The sequence below is a fragment of the Hylaeus anthracinus genome, unplaced genomic scaffold (assembly GCF_026225885.1).
Source record: "Hylaeus anthracinus isolate JK02 unplaced genomic scaffold, UHH_iyHylAnth1.0_haploid 11985, whole genome shotgun sequence".
Lineage (NCBI taxonomy): Eukaryota > Metazoa > Arthropoda > Insecta > Hymenoptera > Colletidae > Hylaeus > Hylaeus anthracinus.
In genome coordinates this window covers 11,524,441-11,543,827 of record NW_026534333.1, presented here as the reverse complement: position 1 = coordinate 11,543,827, position 19,387 = coordinate 11,524,441, and the positions used below count along the sequence as shown (strand labels likewise).

General features: G+C 36.5%; 4 protein-coding genes and 1 long non-coding RNA gene across 7 annotated transcripts in view; 3 read left to right on the top strand and 2 right to left on the bottom strand.

The window, feature by feature from the left end:
- LOC128887253 (uncharacterized) overlaps positions 1–4,842 on the top strand; it is a 25,365-nt gene extending 20,523 nt beyond the window's left edge. Inside the window, exons 1-3 of one of the 2 annotated variants that reach the window (XM_054142947.1) lie at positions 2,757–3,010; positions 3,461–3,643; positions 3,968–4,842. In XM_054142947.1, coding sequence (XP_053998922.1) covers positions 2,921–3,010; positions 3,461–3,643; positions 3,968–4,054 — 360 coding nt within the window. In that variant the 5' untranslated portion in view covers positions 2,757–2,920 and the 3' untranslated portion in view covers positions 4,055–4,842. Of the gene's footprint in view, positions 1–2,756; positions 3,011–3,460; positions 3,644–3,967 lie in introns of those variants that run through there. The other variant, XM_054142946.1, reaches the window with a different exon arrangement.
- Positions 4,843–5,359: 517 nt separating this feature from the next.
- Positions 5,360–8,147, bottom strand: LOC128887251 (tRNA (uracil-5-)-methyltransferase homolog A-like). Its single transcript, XM_054142944.1, has 8 exons — positions 7,488–8,147; positions 7,240–7,398; positions 6,934–7,129; positions 6,727–6,854; positions 6,403–6,653; positions 6,103–6,334; positions 5,813–6,005; positions 5,360–5,630 (listed from the first exon to the last, which is right to left on the bottom strand). Exons 1-8 carry the CDS (start codon positions 7,782–7,784, stop codon positions 5,380–5,382), a joined length of 1,707 nt encoding a protein of 568 aa, XP_053998919.1. The 5' UTR covers positions 7,785–8,147; the 3' UTR covers positions 5,360–5,379.
- A 630-nt stretch (positions 8,148–8,777) lies between these two features.
- Positions 8,778–12,915, top strand: LOC128887252 (adenosylhomocysteinase). Its single transcript, XM_054142945.1, has 6 exons — positions 8,778–8,939; positions 9,616–9,806; positions 10,895–11,236; positions 11,557–11,772; positions 11,857–12,083; positions 12,259–12,915. The coding sequence occupies exons 1-6, from the start codon at positions 8,912–8,914 to the stop codon at positions 12,554–12,556; spliced, it is 1,302 nt and encodes a 433-aa protein (XP_053998920.1). The 5' UTR covers positions 8,778–8,911; the 3' UTR covers positions 12,557–12,915.
- Positions 12,916–13,067: 152 nt separating this feature from the next.
- LOC128887250 (GATOR complex protein WDR59) lies at positions 13,068–19,070 on the bottom strand. 2 transcript variants are annotated; one of them, XM_054142942.1, is made up of 20 exons: positions 18,911–19,070; positions 18,736–18,785; positions 18,407–18,542; positions 18,127–18,340; positions 17,923–18,056; positions 17,669–17,818; positions 17,438–17,597; positions 17,290–17,369; positions 17,147–17,213; positions 16,868–17,073; positions 16,545–16,808; positions 16,314–16,464; positions 16,058–16,251; positions 15,831–15,964; positions 15,540–15,749; positions 15,276–15,402; positions 14,413–14,442; positions 13,813–13,973; positions 13,481–13,734; positions 13,068–13,418 (listed from the first exon to the last, which is right to left on the bottom strand). In XM_054142942.1, the coding sequence occupies exons 1-20, from the start codon at positions 18,962–18,964 to the stop codon at positions 13,279–13,281; spliced, it is 2,916 nt and encodes a 971-aa protein (XP_053998917.1). In that variant the 5' UTR covers positions 18,965–19,070; the 3' UTR covers positions 13,068–13,278. The 2 variants fall into 2 exon arrangements, with proteins under 2 accessions (XP_053998917.1, XP_053998918.1); XM_054142943.1 differs by lacking the exon at positions 14,413–14,442.
- LOC128887254 (uncharacterized) lies at positions 15,631–17,107 on the top strand. Its single transcript, XR_008459995.1, has 4 exons — positions 15,631–15,769; positions 16,113–16,352; positions 16,679–16,878; positions 16,978–17,107. It is a non-coding gene; the product is annotated as an uncharacterized LOC128887254 (long non-coding RNA).
- Positions 19,071–19,387: the final 317 nt, after the last annotated feature.

Sequence of the window (19,387 nt, the reverse complement as noted above, 5' to 3'; positions counted from 1 at the left end):
AAATATAAACGAAAGTAAACGAGTGTAAACGAATACAAAGGGATTGCAAAAGGAATACAACGGAATTATAACGAATATAAACTGATACATACACAAATATAAACGAATATAAACGCATATAAGTGAAAATAAAATCACCGCAACTCGATGACGACGGGATCAATTTCTAGCGATGCTAATATTAAGTATTGCTTTAATTATTAGTCGTCGACGACGTCATCACATTAGCTTGATGCTTTTTCAGAAGAGAATGCGTGGGCGGCTTCGTTAAATGTCGAGCCAAATTCGACCGCGGTGTTGAATTATAAAGGAACGTCCCGTGAACGGTCTGAAGAGCTTAAACCTAGCGTTAATGCCCACATAGCTTGAATTCCTCCGATTTTTATAATCTAGCTCGTCCATTAAGGGGGCAGTTTCATACTTTTTTTTATATTAATCTCATTTTTTACATTCAAATTCAAATTTTTAAGGAACAATAATGAATCAAATAATAACAAGAATTCTATCCACTTTACGAGGAGTGAAAGAGTCGTACATGCGATACTCGATATTATTAACAATAAATTATAAAGTATGCATTATTCCGTTTCGAGATACATTCTCGACATTCGAGTGTAATTCGGACACTAGTGCTACGAAATGGAAACTGTCAGCAGACCCGAGCACATTTATACAAACACCTGGTAGGTACATGGATAATGCGTTATGAATTCAATGACCACATTTCCATGAAATATCTGTCACAGCATTTTGGGGGAGAAACCTGATGCGTGTAACCAATATTTCGCGTATTTTGTTTAAATGACATATTTACATCTACATTAGAGTCCGATTATTACGCGCGTGTTTAATAAATAAGAACTCGTCCATTGCAGTGATAGTGATATTAATTTTGAATAGTAATTTAATTATAAAACTCCGTAGATACATTATGCCCTTCTTTCTGTTGATTTTCTTTTTTTTAATAGAGATTCAGATTAAGAAAATCGTCCCCATTAAACGTGCAATATGTAATAAACCCGTGTGTTTCTCAACTTTGCGCGATTTTCAAACTTCTCCTTGGAGCATACTTTGATACTCTAAACAATAATCCCCGTGACGCTGTAGTCGATGAATCAAGTCGACTTAGAATGTTATCACGGGACGAACGCGGTTCGTTTTGCCTCAATTTGCCTATCACACGCGTCAAATCCTGTGGCATAATAAATATAAGGCATCGTGCGACCCGTCGCTTCTAAATGGATGACTAGTATTCTTGTCCAAAAGGAGCTGGCGTGAAAAGGATACCTCGATCAAGGAAATATTCGAGATTACTTGACGATACTGTCAAGCATAAAGAAGAGAACGTGGCAACGAAAAGCTCAGAAAAATTGTTTTCCTTTAAATCAACAAGTCACGTTTTATTTAAAATTCTTTATCCATCTAGTTTTCCTTAACAAGTCGATCGAACAAGGAAATTTACGCCTTAAGAAATCTTTGGAAGTTACGAAACCTATAAACGTTTATGTAATTAATAAATTATAACAGTTGCAAACTTTTAAAGGACTGCTATTATTATAATTAGAATTAGAATCGAAGGCAAATCGAATCGTCTCCCCTAGTGGAGGAATACTGTCTCCTCCTCGGGTACAAGAAATGCAGCCAGCCTAATCGCGATACCAATTAATATTTCTATCTTTCGTATACGTATTGATCTTATTTCTTAGATAGTTATATTATATGCAAATTCGTTGAGGGTCGTCCGTGTATGAATGTCGCAATTAAGCGCAGCCTTGATCGAGAACAATCGCCATCCCTTGTTTCCATCGATGCTTTCGGCCTTCGGTCGACGCGCTTGATGCAATTAGGGGATGAACGCGAGCTGCTTTTCGAGAATTCGCGCGGTCGATTTGCATCGCTCGAATACCAAGTAGCGCAAAGCGTCGTCTATGAGACATTCAGTTGGCTGTAAACACAACTTGTCACGTAACCGAAATTTCATTTGCGCGCTCCGTCGAATTGTAAATTCCGTAAACACAAATGTCTTGAGTAACACGCTATTATCGATCGTCATGCTTGTGAAAAATGAGCAAAAGTCAAAACTTCAACGAAAGGATTGGAGACAGTGGTGAGAAGGAAATCACTTTCTATCGAGAAGGAGTCTAATTAATACGCAGTCGGGCAACTTGGCTGGCTAATTTGTACCGTGCACGGTTAATGAACGCGGTAATTAGATCCACGTCGAGTTCATAACTTTCGTGGAGCCCTGAGCTACGATGGGATAATCGAGTGGAATGCTTCGGTAAACGGCTCGTTAGATTATCCAAGTAACATTGCTGTCCTCGGAAAACTAGCCGTGCCTCGTGTATACGGAATGGTGTTACCTGAATTTTGCAATCGAACCGATCAAACAATTTTCAACTAGTAAATGCATGTTTTATACAAAAAGATATTTATAAAAAAGCGATCTGATTGCTGCAGTGGATCCTGTTTCAGAAGGAAAATTAACGAGACGAATTAAACGCAAGTTTAAAGAAGTCGAGAACAACCTGAACTCCCGTCCTTTTAATTATTACTATTAATAAGTTCTAGACCTTCTTCGGGAACTATCCTACAAACTATGATTCACATTTTATTTGAAATAAAATCATTCACGCGGAGGCGATTAAATTATTTCAATTCTAGCTTGCAATTCTGCTAAATTGTAATCACTAATTAAATTAGTCTTAAATTAGTTGATTATTATAATAAATTCCTGAGAGAGATTCATTTTGTAACAGATTAAAACTATTATAAAGGATGAGTTGCGACATCTGATGGTGTCTCGCGGAACACATACGAGAAAGCTGGTATCGCAGTCGAGGATTCGCAGCAGTTAAAATTCCGTAGCAATTATCCACGTGTCTAATTAATTTTAATTGGCGCGAACATTAAATATGGGATGGCAAGAGAGCGAGAGACCAATGGAAACGAGCAAGATAATAATGGGCCCAGCCTGCATGCAACCGTGGATGTACATATATATTACGGTGTACGCAGCTTCGTGCCATTCAATCAATTATCGCGTAAATCCTGCGTGCGTGTTATTAACGCGCTTCTGAATAGCGTAACTCGCCTTCTGGACGCTGTTATTATTAGTCTCTTTCAGCGTATAGTAAAATTACGTTAATTCATTCAAGGTTTGGATCTGAAAACACGTGCTGAGCTTGCTAAAACGCCATTCTTGAGATCTACGCTAGCAGATTAGAGCGATTTCTAGAAAGTATTCGTTTTAGCATCAGTGACTACGTTTTTCAATAATTTACCCCAACCATTTGCACCAGTTTGTAGGAACATAAAATTTTCATGTCCTCCACCACTTTCAATTTTGTTTATCCTTCGTGTACATGGAAGGTGTCAAAAGACTTAATCTTGACAAACCAGACTCGTGGATATTGCACAAGTTGGAACTTGACTCTTGACAAACCTTCTTCTTTTGCAGGTGGTAGTGCCGAAGAGGGCGGCCCTCCTGCTTGATCGACTAATGGTCGCGCTGCAGAAGGTTGTCGATAACCAAGACAGAGGAGAACTTGGTAGCGTTAGATCCTTCGGGAGATCTTCGGGACCTCATCTGCCATCCAGCGACTCGCAAATTGTCCCATCGGCAGACGAGGAAACCGTCAAGGTTGCGTTACATTTGATTACCTTTGCGCTATGAGGTCACCTCCGTCTAATGCTTCGTACAGTTAATAAATCAAATTAGTTAAAATGTATCAAATACGTTAAAATGTATCATACTTTAAACAAACATAAATAATTCCGAGCAATTACTTTCTACCTAAGATGAGATATCGAAGCAAAAACAATGAAATCAAAGATGACGAAGGACAAACTAAAGAAATAATTATAACGCGAATAGTTAATATCATTGCAGCTTTGCTACACTTTGGTCACTCTAATCGAATGTATACACATAACAGGTGTAAGCGTAAACATTTGTTTGCTTCAGATGGACCTTCAGCGACGCGGACAATCGAAAGGACGGGTTTACTGGCGTTGCTACTTCAACGCTGTGACGTGCTTCAAGAGAAAGTGATAACGAGCAGGCGTGTAACCAGCCTCAGCCTCGACTTCGAAACCCGACTCGACGACTTCGTATCGCCTCGCCCAGCTCTGCCAGTCGCAACGTGGTCGAGAATTCCTCGCGTGCTTTTCCGATCTGAACACAAACAAATAAATCGCGAAGCCAAGACAAACTAGGCCCTAATTCCAACTTGATAATTCTACCTTTCCTTACGAGTCGGGATTACCCACTTGCCCTAACTCCCCTTCGTCTACCTCTCTAACGCTCTTCTCTTCCCTTACAAGCATCGACGACTGGGAGAGCAATGAATATACGAATCACTGTGTCAAATATTTGTTTCCCTGACTTATAAAGCGGTCGGCATACCAGTACCCATTAAAAGTGTATACATAATCAAAGCGTATCAAGCAAGACGAAACCTACTATGGTCGTTCAATTTAGTTCTAAATTCAAGCGATCCTTCATCGATAAATACTATCCTTGATCGATTTCCATCCACTGTTTCCTAAATTTCTCACCAACTCGCGTAGAAGGTAATTCGGTCGTACTAAGGATACGTTCCATGAGACGATAAGTGTATCTAACAACCACGTGAATACATGCAGATGTAACAAAATATCTACCGGTATGATACTTGTATATAAATAGCAAGGAATCATTTTACAATTTAAAAATATAAGTAATCAAGGTTAGATCTACAGAATGAAGTACATTGCGGGTAATTAACTTTAAAATTTTGCTCGCGTGGCAAGCTCTCTTTTCAACTAAATTCATCTCGTGGAAGGTACTACATTATCACGCCCACGTTGATAAGTCAAGACGCCCACGAATCGTTGTTTCCGTTACATCAAGGGTACTGTGTACACATGGATATAATCTCGTGATTGACACGAGATCGAATGTAATCGACGTTCCGTGCTTCGTTGCGTTCACGATATCCGATATATCTTTGGTCTTAGTATTATTATATTGAATAAAGTGATGATTCAAATTGCTAGTTGTATACAAATGGCTGCTTTTATTCGATCTTTATTAACACGTTAAATTTCTCGTCAGGTTTATTGAAAATGAGTTTATTCAACATAAATTCTTGAAAACTGTCTGATCAAAGCTGCGACTGTCATATGTAGGGTACAAAAATTCTAGGCTTACTAACACTTTATTTCCATTCATTGAGCCCCATAACAACCCATGATAACCTATAACATTGAGTGACATGGGTTCGACGACCAATTGCTATAAATCGTGTAATTAGGTTATAGGTACACAGTGTTTAGAAACGCATATTCTGATGGAACTCACGCGCTAATTTGAAGCCCTATCGAAGGTTTTCACCGCTAAGTGGAGTCGCATGCTTTCATTGCTATGGATAACCTTTCCAGACACAGCACTAATTCGCAGTGCTTGGTATACGGAAACATGTCCACAGCAACAGCTTTCACAGGTACCAAAGGTTCCCCGATGTACTGCTTCGAGGTGGGTCTGGCCAGATCCACCAGGTTTCGCGCTGCAGCTCGAGGATCGCAGGATACATACACCAGTCTCGATAATTTTTTCGCCTTGCGCAGAGTCAACAACGCTCGCTGATCTAGAATAATCGGAATATTATTATTATTATTACTAAAATTTATTGGACTCTCCAGAAATAAAATAAATGGTAAATTCATCATAGTGAAAACCAAAAATAACATATTGTATTTTGTCCTTAATTTCTTAAGTCGAGCACAACCCTCTGACTTAAATATTAAATTTTTATTAATTTTATCTTACGAAGTCCGGCTCGCGGAGGGTCCACGACAGCGATAATGTCGGGCTTCGTGGTTCGCTGAATGACCGGTGACAAGATGTCCTCAGCTTTGCCGACGAAAAACTCACAGTTGGTCACGTTATTCGCGACAACATTCTCCCGGGCGTCTTTAATGGCATCCTCCACCATCTCCAGTCCGAACACCTCACCACAGTGCTAAAACAAGAATCAATAACCTCGAACTTTACATATCCAGGTTACTACATCGAATGTACAATTATATTTTATATACCGCTCACAAGGTCAACTGTACCTTTGAAAATACGAGACCAATTGTCCCTGTACCACAGCAAATATCGAGCAATGCAGTGTCCTTTGTGGGTTTTGCTAAATCGATTGCTGCTTTGTACAATACCTCAGCACCCAACGTGTTCACTTGGAAGAACGCTTGCGGGGACACTCGAAATTTCATACCTAGCAGTGTCTCTTCTATGTATTTTGTTCCGCTGATGTGATACAAATTGTCTCTGTTCTCCCCGTTGACGCTTTTAAAAAAGAACAAAGAAACTGATAGGACCCAATAAGATTTCTCTAGGAAATCAATTACAATTACTTTTTATTCATCGTTTGAAAATATAAAGATGTTACGCCCGCCGTTGCACCCTTTCCTGTCTCAAAGAAATCTTTGAGCTGGGATCTTAATTCTTCCAACCTCTCCGAGCTCAAATCCTGAGGATGCATTCCCACTATTACCATCAGATTCCCGGAAAGACTAGTTCTGACGGTAACCTGCCTCCAGTACCCGCTATGATCGACTGGTTGGAAAGGATTCAGTTGAGAATTTTCTATAAATTCTTCTAGTACCTAAAATTTACTTAATACAAAAAACGAATTTAGAGGAACGACTAAATTAAAAGAAGTCATTTAGAAAACTCACTTTAGCTACAGTTCTCATTTTCATAGGGATGTGACATAGATCGTCTATCGGCCCCACTGCCGTGGAACCGGCCGCGTAACTGGATAATCTGAATCCTACTGTAACTTTGTCTCCATCATTACTTCTACCTATATTGCATTAATGTTGTGTTTCTTAATGCCAAAGATTCAAATGATTTCACAAAATAAGTATTTAATAGGGAATTACCAACTGTAAATTCACACTTATTCCTGTACTCTGTGATTTTATCTGTGCTAAGCAGAGGAAGTAATTCACAAGGCAATCCCTTATATTTATTTTTCTGGGAGTTTAACCAATCTACAAGGTCATCTCTGCTCGCTATTGACATTTTGTTACAAATATTTTTGAGAATAGACCTCATTTCCTTCTGTTTAAGCTCCAGCTACAAATATATTAAGCGAAAATTAAACATTACAACATTACATTCTAAACTTGCTAACATACTTATTTACAAAACTGGTAAATAAATAAACTTAAAGCATATTATCTCACTTGATTCTCGTATGGTATATTCCACAGAGGAATAGTAGTTGACTTGACTTTATCTGCTTCAGATATACTTAGATCATTCTCATCCAATTTTAAACGCTTGTTGGTTCTTTCCTCTTGCAGTCTTCGTTTGACAAATGGATCTTTTGCAGGTTTTGCATTCTATTTTACACAGACAAGGAAGACCTATAGTTTTTTGTACATCATAATTAATTACTACGATTTGATAAGAGCTAGAAAAAGAGATGTACCTGAGCTCTGAGCTCACAGTTTTTCCATACAATCCCATTCAATGTTTGTATAGCTTTCTGACGACTCTCTTCGCTGTTAAACGACACGAAAAGCCATCCACTACCATCTACTGTCACTGGTTTCACCTTGCGTGCTTGCAAATCGAGCTTTTCGTTCAGAAACTTCTTCAATTCAGCTATTCCATAGTATTTTGGCAAACCGCGTACCTCGATTTTATACTTTTCAGACGTGAAATCATCTCTGTCGAGGTACGCGTAAGGATTCTTCTCGGTTACAGTGGTTTCGTTTGTGGTCATTGTTTTCAAATTTTATTACTATAACTACAAATGTAGTTCACCTACCAAACTATGTTAAATATGTACAATGAATGAGAATACTTTAACTAAGGCAAGTGTTCGTATATACATCTGTCTATCAAAAACACGTGTTGTCAATTGTATCAGGTTAGGGTCTAACCTCAGTGTTTTTCAAAGTGGAATCAACAAACTCTTAGAAGAAAAAATGTAAACATTAATTTTGTCTGTACTAGAACCATAATTCGATCACTTCTGGAGGAAAATTGTCTAGCGGTTATGATTAGCGTACAAGACGTTGAAAGCCGCAATCACAATGCTCACGCTAGAAGAATGTACTGCTATTTAATGCGCAAACAGGCTGCGCAGTCATCTCCGCACTGTGCTATTATGATAATACTTATTTTGAACTTGTTATCGCCGTTTAAAGGTTTATTTTCTTTAAATAGAAATAATCTTTTCGTTAAAGAAATTCTTTAATTATTTCTAAATGTCCATTGCATTTTTTGATGAACTCCACGAAATTCTGAAAGCTTCCATACAGAAGAAGGATACTCATATGAAAATGAGTATTTGAAAGTATACCAATTGACGTCACTGTTAATCTATACAGAGCAAAGACTTTTACCGAAATACGAAACACTTTTGTAAATTAGTTTGTCTGTCCTGTCGAGATGAAACGGCAAATATATCAGAATTTAAAAATATTAAATTTCGAAATATCATGCATACCGATTAATTTTGATGCTATATAATATTGTAACGTGTGATAATTGAAAATCTTCTCTAACATTGACAGAAACGTAGTTCATACGATTCTAATGCCGTGACTATTTTTTGTATTTGCAATAAAACGATCCTCATCGTGAAAACACTCTTAAAATAAGTATTCAATTTATTCCCGCGCTTTATAGTGTTGATATCATAAGCTGAGATCCTTAGTCCACCGCAAGTAGCGCTGCACTCGGAAATCCTCGCATCTTACAAGACTGAGCGTAGTTCGTAGTTTTACCCAGTTTTACCGCAACTCGTTGGGTGGAAACGTGTTTTGTGAGTTCGCATTTTGTTTCGTAATTTGAATCCACGACTACCTTCATATTTACACAACGATTGTCTCCTAATTAAGAAGAATGTCTAGCAAACCCGCGTTCAAAGTTGGTAAGTCATATACTAAGAAAAGAATTTTGGAGTAATATTCATCAGACACGTGATTGTTGTTTTGGAACAGAATTAGTAATCTCTTTTCGCGATATTTAAAGCACAATATTGCTTGAAGTACTCAAAGCTATCGAGTTACAAAAATTTGATAAAACGTCGTTAGGAAAAGGTATCTCTAAATGCGGATTTAATCTGAAAAAGATTAAAGATGTAAAATGTACTGTCGGCACACTGTTTAACCTACGCGGCATACGTCTGTTAGATTAATTGGCTTTCTTCGTTGCATATTCGTACTTCCAAGTATAAAACTGATAAGATGAGGGAATATAAATAAATCTCCTGTTACATAGAGTACTGGAGCAACGTAATGTTTGAAAATTATGTCGTAATACACCGACGACTCCGTTTTATGCAAACTACTGGAAGTCAATTTTAATCCTACAATTATAGTCTCGTAATCACTGTCGCAATAAATCAATACATAAATTGTTAAACGGGAAAATCTAGTTTAACGTGGGTGGCATACTTTGTGTTCGATTACTCTAATATTTATAGATACGCGAAGATACCGGTACGATACGTAACAAAGTTGAAAAGAGAAATTTGAACAATTGCAGTCGAAATTACAACGATTATTGTGAAATTTAATAATGTATTGAAATTTTCTTCATCGCAGCCGACTTGTCTCTGGCGGAATGGGGCCGAAAAGAAATTACCATGGCGGAAAACGAGATGCCAGGGTTGATGGCCGTCAGGAAAAAATACGGTCCTGAAAAAATTTTAAAAGGTGCACGAATCGCCGGTTGTCTGCACATGACAGTACAAACCGCGGTTCTCATTGAAACTCTTGTCGAACTTGGAGCCGAGGTAAGTTGTAACGTTTTCATTTCGCAATTGTTTTTACAACTCTCATGGCTCCAAAATGGAGTTGATTAGCAGGGAACGATCTAGATAACACTAATATAAAACCATTTAGTTGCTAATCGAATTTATATCTCTTCAATGTTCAATAGCTATATTTTTTTTTTATTTGGAAATAGTAATTTCTTAGATATGCTTCCTGTTATTTATGAATTGTATTCTACTTCAAATCGTATTGCATCATAGGAAAAGTCAGTTACGCTGACGAAGAACGAACTTTACGTTAAAGAAGAATGACGCGTTTACATACGTATGCAAACTTATCTCTTGGATCATGACCTCGCATTTTTCACGAGATTCGTCTACATCTATATCAGACATTGAATAGCTTTCAAATCTCTTCAAAATACAGATAAAAATTACATCAGAAAAGACGAAATCCGCAATGCTGATCGCCACTGTAACAGAACTTATAGCATTTGAAACTAGGAAAAGAATATGCTCAGATTGAACTACAATGATACTTAGACCTGTTATTCACACTGCTTTGCATTCATATAAAATGCATTTCTTATCATTGGCATTGAATAGCATTCTTATCATTGAGTAATGATCTCTTACCATTTATCATTATAAGTAATTCCAAAAAATGTAATAGAGAATATTTTGGTCTTTAAAATATTCAATGAAATAAACCCACACTTCTGTGAACAATTTTGATTACCGTGATTTTAGACAATTTGGTCCTAGAATCATTATTAAAATTTCGATTATAAAGATATTTATGTTTGAATCAAACATTTCAACGTTTTCACGTATACATATATCACTATAATCACTTTATTCTAATACTACATGCTGCTTTAAAAGGATACAGTATCGTTTTCTTGTATTATCAAGTGTAAAAGAAATACATTATTTCATTTAAAAAATGTTTACTTTCTTACAAGAATTCTTTCTGTACCACGCAACTTCTCTTCAACATATCTTTCGATATCCAGACAAACATTTATTCATCTAATACTCACACTCTAAAAGCTATTCACTATAAAATAATTCTTCAGTGATTGGCATCGACGCTATTTATTTGCTAGGTTCAATGGTCATCGTGTAATATATTCAGTACACAAGATCATGCGGCTGCAGCTATTGCAAAAACGGGGGTTCCTGTATATGCATGGAAGGGTGAAACAGATGAGGAGTACATCTGGTGCATAGAGCAAACCCTTGTCTTCAAAGATGGCAAACCTTTGAATCTCATTCTTGATGATGGTGGTGACCTGACTAACTTAGTTCACACCAAGTTTCCAGAATATTTAAAGGAATGTCGTGGCATTTCCGAGGAGACCACCACGGGAGTGCATAATCTCTATCGCATGATGAAAGAGGGAAAACTTAAAGTCCCTGTGATCAACGTCAATGATTCAGTAACGAAGGTCCGTTGCGTTTATGAAATTGGTTCCTCGTTTCAAGAAATGAGAAAATGCTTTGATCTAGAATTAGAAATTTATAGGTTGCTGCAGGGAATTTTTGTGAGGTTTTATATGCAATATTTCACTATTCAATGTCCTGTATTTGATTCAGTAAATGTGAAGAGGTCTGTAGGAAGATGAGATTGAGAAACACCGACACAGATTATCAGCTATTTAGAAGTTTACAAGAATCCCTGCAACCACCTCGTTTCAACTTCCTCTATTCCCTAATCGCGGCTGAGTTAAGGATTTTAAATGAAGCGAGATTGTCTTTTATTGAGCAGAGTAAGTTCGACAATCTGTATGGATGCAGAGAATCGTTAATCGATGGTATTAAACGAGCAACGGACGTTATGATTGCTGGCAAAGTCTGCGTGGTCGCTGGTTACGGAGATGTTGGTAAAGGTTGTGCGCAGAGTCTCAGAGCACTGGGTGGTCGTGTTCTAATCACAGAAATTGATCCCATTAATGCGCTGCAAGCAGCTATGGAGGGATACGAGGTGATTACTGAAACATAAAAGTGGAATGACAATATTTTAGAACCCATCAACGAAGGTTGATGAACTTGTATATGTACTTCCTAGGTAACCACAATGGAAGAAGCATCGACCAAAGGACAGATATATGTCACAACTACTGGATGCAAAGACATTATATTAGGCCATCATTTTGTGAATATGCCAGAGGATGCTATTGTTTGCAATATCGGTCACTTCGACTGTGAGTTAGACGTCAATTGGCTTGAGAAGAATGCAGTTGAAAAAGTCAACATTAAGCCCCAAGTAGATAGATATCAGTTGAAGAATGGCAGGTGGGCAGCTATATGTATAATTAAAACTTGCATTACTTACAGAAAATATATTTCGAAAGAAAGAAATCGGAAAGAATCGATTAAAATTAATTTAGCATCTTACCTTTAGTTAAGTTCAGATGCTGTAAATCGAAGATGAACAGGTTTTTTAACGTTTTCGGTCCTCCCATTTCAGACACATCATACTCCTCGCAGAGGGTCGTTTAGTTAATCTTGGATGCGCGACGGGACACTCAAGTTTTGTAATGAGCAATTCTTTCACGAATCAAGTGTTGGCACAAATAGAATTGTGGACAAAGTCAGAATCCTATCCGATCGGCGTTCATATGTTGCCGAAGAAATTGGATGAAGAGGTTGCAGCATTACATTTGAATCATCTTGGCGTCAAACTAACTAAACTATCAGAAGAACAGGCCAAATACCTCGGTGTACCTGTGGAAGGACCTTACAAGGCTGATCATTATCGATATTAAACATTGTCAAATGTCCAAAGGCTTCTTATGTACTTCTATAAAAACGCAACGATAGTGATTCAAATTAAATTCTAAAAAAAAAAACACTTAAAATACAATGATAAACAGTGGTCGAACACGCAACTTCATTTATTTATATTTTAATACAACGGACTAAAATTTTTTTATATATTTTTTGTTGTCAATAAATAAACTGAATTGCTTGTTAGACCACTATTCGGCGTTTTACTCGTAAATTGTCATTTTTAATTTTCCGGTCGATTCATTTGTTAATTTTATTCTGAACATCGAAAGTTTTCTGTACATACGTCCGGTAGTTATGTAATTAACATTTTCAAATAAATTCAATTTGTTCACGAGCACAGTGTATTCAAATGGCAGAGAAAATCAGAGGCCTGAACTCCGTTAGAAAAACTGAAAACTTTACCCCATTGAAAGTTAGTCCTTTAATAAAGGTAATAAGTACGTCGTAAAAAATACTGAGATCTCTTATTATACACAGAACAATTTGACTTTAGTTAATCAGATGGTCTCGTTTAATTGTTGGTGTGATAACACTAGTTATTCCTACCAGTGACAATAAAGATATAAAGATGTAAATGAAATGGTGCTTCGAAAATATGAAACTTGTTAAAGAAAAACGTATTTATTATTTTGTCATAACATTAATTATAAATATATATATATATTGTCACTAGTATGTACAAACTCTTTTATTTTATTTACACTTTTAAAAGGGCAGAACTTTCCTGCAGACAGTAACATCCACATCCTGTCGGACATAGAATTTCATTTGTGAACCATTTTGCTAAGTGCTGTGTGTGTCCTCCGTGGCCACAAAATATACAAAAGTTACTTGGACCTGAATATACCAGAAAAACATAATTAAGAAAATTAAAAATGTGTAATTAATATTCAACGCACCTCTCACAGAGATATGACAAATAACACATTCCAAGGCCAGTCGTTTGCAACTGATACATTGAGGACCTCTGCTAACTTTGCTACATATTTGGCATTCGCTTTGGAACTCAACGCCTTTGTGGGTATCCAGAGGTGTTACGCTAACGTGTTTTAATACTTGTGCACGAGCATCCAACAAACGCCACCTGTGCAATACTTCAGCGTATGCCTTTTTGTATCCATCGTAAAGCGTAGTGTATTTTTCATCGAGTAATCTACGAAATAATTAACATACAAGCAATGTAAGTTGATTCTAGCTAACCATTAAGTATATATCTAATGTATATATATACCTAATATTTGTTACGGAATCACCGAATGAGTCTTGAATAAGTTTCAAATCGTCGAGCGAATCAGACCAAGAATTAGATCGATGTTGTTTCAAGTTTGGAAAGTTCCATCCTTCTAACGTGGTATCAGCTAGGTGAATCGTATGGTAAGGTGAACCACCTGGCTAGAAGGACACATTGGACAACATAAATCACTGTTCGACTTATACACAGTCAATCGGCGATATAAATACGATATACATAATAAACAAATAAAACGGCATTATGTCTGTGATCACTTCTTGCACAAAGAAATTTGTCTTCTGTGCAAAACTCGAGGCATTATCACAACAAACAGTACATCACATATATTGATCAATCACAACAAATACTTCGTACAATTTGTCATGGTTATCGGTCGTAATACAAGACAATTATTAAAATATGAAATTCAATGTTTGGCATTTTAAAACCAAGCACAGCCAAACCTGCATGCTTTGTGACATCACGACACATCCACTCCGATGCTGTAAGGCAGTGACAAATATCGCCGTGACAGAGGACCCTAAGGACCAGTATCTTAAAACACGCATAATCTTACAAATTTCAAAAACCATGCCTTACCTTCAACCACCATTTTCCTGTAGAAAGCCTCTATAACAAAGATAACATTTATGTCAATCATCTGATAGTTCGTGAAAAATATTGTAAAATACTGAAACAAAACTACAAACATGTAGTACGACGTTATAGTATAACTTATCTAAATTTCGTTTTGGTATTTTCTGCAGTGGAACGCATACTGTACCGTCGTATTACAGATTACATTTACATTCCCAAACTGTAGTATTTGCTCATGCACCAGAAACAAGAGATTTGTACTAAGGCCGTTCATTCACCTAAGCGACACTAATGTATAGTATTGGAGAATTTATCAGTTATATACATAGTTATGAAAACTAGACATTAAATGAATTCATTAACACCCCAGTACTATACATTGTATTCATACTTTGTCCATCGCGTCGCTTAGACGAGAAAACTGTCTAAATGTGAAAAATGTGATATACTGCATTTTGGAAATGCCAATATTGAATCATGGTATAATACATGATCGAGTAATCACACTCTCCGCAACAAAATTTAGGACACTTTCAATCGCCTGGAAAAAATAAAATTTCCAAGCTTTGCAATTTTATGAAAAATAACTATACAACGATTTGCTTTCTTTTTTCATTTTTTAAATCGCTGTGTGAATATTTTTCACGATATTACAAGACTTCGAAATTTTATGTTTTCCAGGCTATTTAAAGAATTTCTTTAATTTTGTTACAGAGTGTATTTGAAGAGCATCATGGATGCATTCATGAACAGAAGACAAGATCAAGACATGACGCATTAGTCGTCAATGATGCTATAAAAACGGTGCACGTGTCAGGCCATGCTAAAAACTTTACTTAACTTACAAACAAATGCAACATACTTACACTAACGTTAATAGACTTGCTATTTAGCCGTGTTTGGGCAACATCTAAAGTTTCCGAACGATAACTAAACGCACAGCTCAGCATGCCTGCCATCTGAATGTCCGACTGATTTGCATAATGTTGTATTCTAAACGACAAAGCTTTTTATTAAAAACTCATTTTAATCAGGTCAAGTATTATATAAGGTTATCCGAAGATAAATGAATTTTAATCATTTCATACAAGCAAGGTATTACTTCAATTATTACTGGACTTATGACTTACAACGAATGGATTAAATTTTGACCGAAAGGATGTAATGGCCACGGGGCATCAATATCAGGGGATTGGCAAGTATTTTGCCCAACATTGGAAACCGGTTGTGATATCACAAGAGCGGCCAAGCACCATGCCTGAACTAGATCAGGACGTTCCAACTGTGCAGCAACGTTTGCATTATATTGGCACATTGCTGGAATATCAGTGATGTTGATGCTGAAGATCAAACAAATAAGGTTAGTTCTACACCGATATCGGTGAACAAACTGATGTTGTCGAATTATCCGTTGTACTTACACGTATTTCTCAGCAAGCTCTTTATTGACGAAAAATAAAGAAGATGCATCGTACGTAATTACCATAAAATGATAATTTTTAAAACACGATCTGTGAGACATTCTGTTGGTATTGTGCAATCCGCGATTCATTTTCTGTTAAAGCCAGAGTGGTTAGCTCGTAGATAATTATTAACAATATTGATAGATACTGTGTATTATAACTACTGCGAGAAGATGTTCGCTTACACGATCTTGAAAGTAAAAGGAACTAATTGAAATGTTATCGTTCGATTGTACATAGGAATTTGGATACATGTGCATAAAATGTTCTCCATTGCCAATTCCATTTCCCAACGCGGAGAGTGCTCTAGGTGTTGTACTCTCAGGTTTCATCGACGACTTTCTGGTGTACGAGGCACGACCAAAACATACAAGAATACCTATTGAAACACTGAATTGAGTCCTGGCACACATGTTTCGATGACACTAATTATTTACATACCCACGCAACAAAACTTTGCTCCAGATGTCCGAGGGAACGGTATATAGGCATCTTGATAATTTGTACATATGTTAGAGGAACTCAAAAAACTGGCATTGTCTTGAATGTCGTATCCTAAATGACTACTCTCACTCTCATCTTTTTTACATGTCTACAAAACAAGGAACAGAAAAGTATTAACATTTTACGATACGCGTAAATACAATCTGAGAAATAAATATTTTTTTTTACTTGCTCTAAAGTTGCAATTAATTGTCGCAGACAAGGTTCTAAACACGATCGATTCTTTTTAACGCGTTGCTGTGCAGTTTGTTTCAAAACTTTCAACAGCTTTCCCATTGTTGTATTGTCGATTGTCGTTCCAGGACAGAATTGGAATGTAGGTTGCGCGCTGTACGGATAATTTGCAGGAAAATTTACTTTCAATATTACATTATAAATTTTATTGGAAGCTGTTACGGTGCAACTACGTTCCACCGCATCCATGGTGTTAACCTAAAATGGCAAAAAGAAATTTACCTTGACGCATTACTACGTAGTGCATATATATGTACCTCGATATTTGGTATGTTCATGTTTATTAAAGAAAATTCTTGTTGTAAAGTCTTTGGTTGCGTAGGGGACGATATTTCTTTATTATTCTCAATGAATGTATCTGTTTCAGGATTTAATGTAGGTTCGTCCACTTTTGTCGTTATACAGTTCATTTTACGATCGTTCTGAGCGTCGTTAAGTTGTATTTGAACAGACTGTAGTGTTCCTGTATTAATAATAAATGTATTAATATAACGAGATCAAAAGACTGCTTATACTTTTCCGCAGAAAGTATGTACTTAGATTATTATCCTCGGAATATTGTGTGTAAATAGATGTACCGTCGTCTATGCCATATCCACACAACTAGAAAAGCATTACACATTTTATTTTTATACAAATAAGAAACGTAGCTTACTATATAGTATAAAAATATATATACCTTCTTTAGAAAAGGATCAATTTTATAGATTCTTAAACACTGATCTTTTGACCAAGTAATCAATTCATAGTCGCTATTCTCTGTAAATAATGAATATATTTCGTAATTTCATCTATTTCGTATGAAACTTTAATTAGACGCGAGGTACCTGATTTTTTGTGCCTCCATTGGAACTCGAGAACAACATCAGTGTGTCCTACAAAGGTGTATATAGGCGCACTAAGATTTGTCGTATTCCATAGTAATAAACTATTTTCGCCTCGACGTAATTGAGGTACCACTATTGTTACCAATCCTTCTCCAAACGGCTGTGAATGATTCAGGTCATTTTACACACAAAAACAAATCCTAATTTCATTAAATATAATATTATGTTCACCGTATATCTAGCTCTCCAAACTGGTGAATTTGTCGTCACGATACTTTCAGCTCTACGCGGGCAACTAATATCGAAAATTTTTACTGTACAATCTTGACTAGAAGTCGCTAGTTGATTTTGTTGGAATGGGCACCAATCTAAGCCATGTATCTAAAATAACGATAGTATTTATAAGTTTCTCATAAAACGTATAAATAACTATTAAAGTAACTAACTAGTGAAATTATTTTCCAAAATCAAATAGGAACATGTACTTTTGTTAAATGAGCAGCTATGTACTGCACAGGGCTATTTCCTTTTCTTTGATCCCATATTTTAATGTCACCATCATGTGCTGTGGCTAGCATGTTGGAAGATAAACTATTCCATCGTACTTGAGAAGAACCAGCTATAAATTCAATTATGCATACACTTAACAAATTGATAAACTTATATCTCATAGAGAAAGCTGAACTCACCAACTGCAGACAGAGATAAAGTAGGCTTTCTTTGATCTCTTATGTCCCAAATATGTATAAATGTATCAATACTACAAGAAGCAATGATATCTGGTTCTTTGGGATGCCAATTTAAGTCACTCACTACTCGTGTATGTGCTTTAAGACTGTTTGTTGTTTGTAATTCATAGCTTCCACCTCCAGTGAGAGATAATATTTCAATACGTGTATTGCTCTAGGATTAAAAATTAATTACATATATACAAAATATAATACAAACAAATATCATTCAATGACTGACCGATACAGCACATAAATGAGAATTCAAACTGGTGGGATTCCATTCTGTAGAGCCAATTTCGTATTTGCTTTGTCGTTGGAACTTCTTTAAAGTATCAGCACCTTCATCCAGATGCTTCACTGCAAAACATCTACGTCTAAGGGTGAAATAAACATATTAAACGGTTACAGCTTATTTAAGTGTACATGAGAAGGACAATGTTGATATTTTCGTTAAGCAAAAGTACAGAATGTTTATTTAGAAATCAGCATCAGAATGCTCAAAACAGAAAATGCATAAACTGAAAAAAAAGAAGCGTTATAGTAAACAGAGTGTTCATCGATACTTGCCCGGCAAGTAATACGTAGTTGCCAGTCGAATCCACGGCCATGCTATTAGCCTGAAAGTGATAAAAACAATTTAACAATCAAAAATATTCGAGTGTTACAAAGTCTGAAATTAAAGTGTATGTTTTTTCGTGATATTTAACGTACGAACGTAGTCTTGTGTCACGAGACAACGTACCTGTAAATCACGGTGTTCCGTAACCACATAGTCGCTGCCCCAACGTTTTGACATTTTACCAATAAATTTGAATTTCTGTCACCATCCTGCAAGGTTAGAATCAAAACAGGGGAGCCAAGCGCTAATGCGGGGAAGTGGAACCACATTTTTAGTTGGAGACATAAATCCACGCGGCGTTAGTAGGCATCACACACACATATCGACATATCTAGCTTATCGGTGAGTACCACCAACACTGATATAAAAGTAAACACTGTACTGACTCTCTTCTGTGGTTTACAAATTTTTTACACGAAACATCAAGAAAATTGAAATACGCAAGAGGAATATCTTAGAACAGAAAGGGAATTCAATATAAAGCTACTCAATCACGTATTTCAAATTTCAATCTCCAATTACTCGCAGTCTGAACTTATACATAGATTGTAGTGTCATAAAACAAAGCTTTCCCATTATATCTTACTATATACAGGGTGT

What these genes read in the sequence shown, in the direction of transcription:
- LOC128887251 (XM_054142944.1), bottom strand. Translation starts at nt 7,784, where the DNA reads ATGACCACAAACGAAACCACTGTAACCGAGAAGAATCCTTACGCGTAC. An exon ending in ACTGTGAGCTCAGAGCTCAG is followed by an intron (nt 7,399 to 7,487) that starts GTACATCTCTTT and finishes TGTGTAAAATAG; the next exon opens with AATGCAAAACCTGCAAAAGA. An exon ending in TTGGTCTCGTATTTTCAAAG is followed by an intron (nt 6,006 to 6,102) that starts GTACAGTTGACC and finishes TTCTTGTTTTAG; the next exon opens with CACTGTGGTGAGGTGTTCGG.
- LOC128887252 (XM_054142945.1), top strand. Translation starts at nt 8,912, where the DNA reads ATGTCTAGCAAACCCGCGTTCAAAGTTG. An exon ending in TCAATGATTCAGTAACGAAG is followed by an intron (nt 11,237 to 11,556) that starts GTCCGTTGCGTT and finishes TTTATTGAGCAG; the next exon opens with AGTAAGTTCGACAATCTGTA. An exon ending in CAGCTATGGAGGGATACGAG is followed by an intron (nt 11,773 to 11,856) that starts GTGATTACTGAA and finishes TGTACTTCCTAG; the next exon opens with GTAACCACAATGGAAGAAGC.
- LOC128887250 (XM_054142942.1), bottom strand. Translation starts at nt 18,964, where the DNA reads ATGTCAAAACGTTGGGGCAGCGACTATGTGGTTACGGAACACCGTGAT. An exon ending in TTGATCCTTTTCTAAAGAAG is followed by an intron (nt 17,214 to 17,289) that starts GTATATATATTT and finishes ATGCTTTTCTAG; the next exon opens with TTGTGTGGATATGGCATAGA. An exon ending in CAGGAAAATGGTGGTTGAAG is followed by an intron (nt 13,974 to 14,412) that starts GTAAGGCATGGT and finishes GTGTCCTTCTAG; the next exon opens with CCAGGTGGTTCACCTTACCA.